The sequence below is a fragment of the Chiloscyllium plagiosum genome, chromosome 1 (assembly GCF_004010195.1).
Source record: "Chiloscyllium plagiosum isolate BGI_BamShark_2017 chromosome 1, ASM401019v2, whole genome shotgun sequence".
NCBI classification, from domain to species: Eukaryota; Metazoa; Chordata; class Chondrichthyes; order Orectolobiformes; family Hemiscylliidae; genus Chiloscyllium; species Chiloscyllium plagiosum.
Genome location: NC_057710.1, coordinates 53898992 through 53902113, shown reverse-complemented (window position 1 = coordinate 53902113; position 3122 = coordinate 53898992). Strand labels below are relative to the sequence as shown.

The window sequence follows — 3122 nt, the reverse complement described above, 5'->3', positions numbered from 1 at the left end:
ACTGGAGATTGTCAGCTGTGGTTCAGGTTCTTTCTAGAACCTGGTGTTGAAGAGTTTAAGTTCAAAACCAAAATCAAATGTGGCGAAGTCGTTGTCCTGTCAAATATGTGTCCTTTTCAATGATAAATTCTACCTACCCGTTCCTTCTGGCAGGTAAAAGTGATCAGAAACACATTGGTTGTGAAACACTTCGTGCAAGAATCTTTATAAATGCATTTTCCCGGCAAGTTCTAATTTCTTTCATATGTTTCCCTTTTCTCATATGACTGATAACTTCAGTGTTACAGGAAAGTGACATACGGAGATTATTTAAATAGTTGTTTGTCAAAAAAACAAGTCTTGCATTGAATGACGCGGGAGTGTTTTTTTTAAACATTGTGTTATGGATACATTTTGTTTTCCACAGCCGGTTTGGCTGTGACGAATAAGCACATCAGAACCAAACTTTAAGTCAAACCATTGGATAACATCCGGAGGAGCATGTGCGTTCCGAAACAGGTTCGCGACTGTTACTAGATTGGAAAAGCAAACAGCGGCGCCTGGCTATTACAAGTCTCCCCTGTGATAACACGGTGGGTAATGCACTGCCAGACACCTTTTTCCAAACCAGGAGCAATTGTGGATGGGATGTTTGAGCGATGGGGTACGCTCAGGGCACTGGTATCCCTAACCCCCTCTTCCATTGCACCCCATTAGTGTGCAGCCACACGAAATGGTTATTCCAAACAGCGCACCCCCGGAGCTGCAGCATGTTTCTGTTTGTTTGTCTCTGTGTGTGTATGTATGTGTGCGCGTTCAAGATGCAAAGAGGTCGGAATCGGAGCGCCAGTCAGACAGGCTAAAGATGTTACTGACGCAGGGTGAGTGAGTGACGTTACCTGTTAAAGATCATTTAAAAATAGCTGCAGACAGCCGCTTCCTGCAGATCGCTAGCACAACTGTCTCCGAGCTGACCCGGAGTCCGTGCATTCCTGGTATCCATGGCTTCTTACATCTCCTTCAAAGGTAACATAGGAAGCATGCTGCCCTGGTCCAACCATGCCAACGCCAAAGTTGTCACCGCAGACAAGAAGCGGCGCTGCCACAGCTCCAAAGACATCTTCAGCGTGATGGTGACTCCCGACCGTATCCCCAAGTTCTTCATCCCGCCTTTGGACATCCCCCTTCCGCGGGAGCAGGGTCAGAGAGCTCAGGGAGGCGCCTCGTCACCAGACCTGCTGCTCTCCGACCGGTTGCAAGCCCCGGAAAGGCCCAGCTCCGAGAGGAGCTGCTCCGAGCCCAATGTGGCGAGGGAGCGGCTTCAGAAGAGGCCGAGCTGCGGGGGCCAGGCTGCTGGGGACCACGCCGACCCCCCAACCCGAGCTGCCATGTCCCTGCCCCATCTGCAGAAAATCACCACCCCTTACGGCTTCCCTGCCCTCGGAGAGGTGCCGCACATTAAGAGGAAGGAGTCACTTTTCTTTGAAGGCGACGTGGCGGAGGTGAGGAGCAGCAGGGAGAGGAGCGCGGTGCTGGGGAGGAGAAGCTGTGTTCGGGTCAGCAGCCTCGCTGGGTGGGAAGGGCAGAGAGCCAGCAACAGCAGCAGCAGCAGCTCGGGCTGTTGGGGACCCACCGCCGAGCGCAGCCCCCAGGGCAGCCCCTACCCCAGCTTCATGAAAGACAAGAGCAAGTTCCAGCTCCTCATCAAGAAACACCTCAACAGCATCAAGCGCATGAAGTCCACTCGGGCCGCTTGGCGGGCCGCCCTCTGAGTAGTCCCAGCTTCCTGAGTTGACAGATCAGAGACTCCTCGATTCCGCCGAGCCATTGTGTTTCATCATCATCTCCATCAGCCCATCGGGCAGGCCATCGGCAACACGGGCGGCTGGACTCCCATCCCCGGCTTCTCTCAGGTAAATGGCACACAGGGACCACTGGCTGATCTTGTGGTTCTCAAAAGTTATCACAACTCAAAGCGCAGATTTAGAAATGCTCAACTAGTCCAGCAATAATCTGTATGGGCTAACGTGCACATTTCTCCACAAATATGGACAACCTTTCATAGCTTCAGGCAATGCAGGTTAACTTTTTTTTTAATTTCAAAAATATACTTTATTCATAAAAACATACCCCGTCACTGGAGTAGTCCGGTGCAGCACAGAAGCATATGGAGAAACAAATATTGGTGTATGATTCTATCCAGCAAACTAAAGTATGCAGGACTCTATGAACATGCCTTTGAAGCTCAGGGATGGTCCGATACCTGAACGGACCCTTAGTTAACTTCTGCAGAAAGACCTCAGACCTTAGACTGAGGCTAACACTCGTCTACATCCCAAGAACGAATTAGCAAGAAGGAGTGACCACCTGATGAAGGAGCAGCGCTCTGAAAGCTAGTGCTTCCAATTAAACCTGTTGGTCTATAACCTGGTGTTGTGTGATTTTTAACTTCGAAGAAGGAGCTAATATTGACGTCTTAGCTTGAAGTCGGTGACAAAGTTGCATTGTCTTACCCATTGCGGGGTCTGGGGAGGGTCGACACTGATTGTGACTGTTCTTTTGTGGTTTTTTGCCAGGTTGCTTATGAAGTCGTTCTCCGTTTGGTTTGGAGCAAGTTGTTTTATTTTACCGGCTGCCTTCGGGATACCGCAATGCTAATCGCCCTGTGCTAAAACAAATGACCATGTCCGAACAGAGCACTTTGCAAATACAAGGTGCTGCACTGTATTCGTGTCCGTTCTTGTAACATGAGGATTTAGATTGATGTGAACTGTATCAGTATTAAAGTGTACTCGATTTACTTGCAAACAATAAAGCATTGTTCGATAGTGTGTTGCTGGTGATTTAAGTCTCTTAACTAAATTGGCAAAAAGCACAAGTCGCCACGTCTAAACGATGTACCTATCCCGCGGCTGGAGAACCACGGTACAGAAGTCTCAATAAACAACAGGGCGACGTTGGTCAGAATACAATCTGCCCCTGTGGATTAGGATCAATATTAACTTATCTCCGCCTGCAAAAACAATCAAAGTGGGAAATGAATAAACGCTGTCGGTTCTCGCAGACTCCAGCTGTTAGACATTTATAATAATTCAATCGTCAAAGTTGATTCCTTCAAAGGGTTTGAACTCGATTGACCCTCA

The 3122-nt window shown here is 48.8% G+C and overlaps 1 protein-coding gene across 4 annotated transcripts; it reads left to right on the top strand.

Moving 5' to 3' along the window:
* The first annotated feature begins 411 nt into the window (after positions 1-411).
* Positions 412-2808, top strand: LOC122555397 (C2 calcium-dependent domain-containing protein 4C-like). Of its 4 annotated transcripts, none has more exons than XR_006313261.1 (2): positions 412-572; positions 2556-2643. XR_006313261.1 is itself a non-coding variant. In XM_043701375.1 (2 exons), the coding sequence occupies exons 1-2, from the start codon at positions 981-983 to the stop codon at positions 2649-2651; spliced, it is 597 nt and encodes a 198-aa protein (XP_043557310.1). In that variant the 5' UTR covers positions 870-980; the 3' UTR covers positions 2652-2808. The 4 variants fall into 4 exon arrangements, 1 of the variants encoding a protein (XP_043557310.1); XR_006313262.1 differs by lacking the exon at positions 412-572 and adding an exon at positions 585-860; XR_006313260.1 differs by lacking the exon at positions 412-572 and adding an exon at positions 869-1892 and having other exon boundaries at positions 2556-2641.
* The last annotated feature ends 314 nt before the right edge of the window (positions 2809-3122 follow it).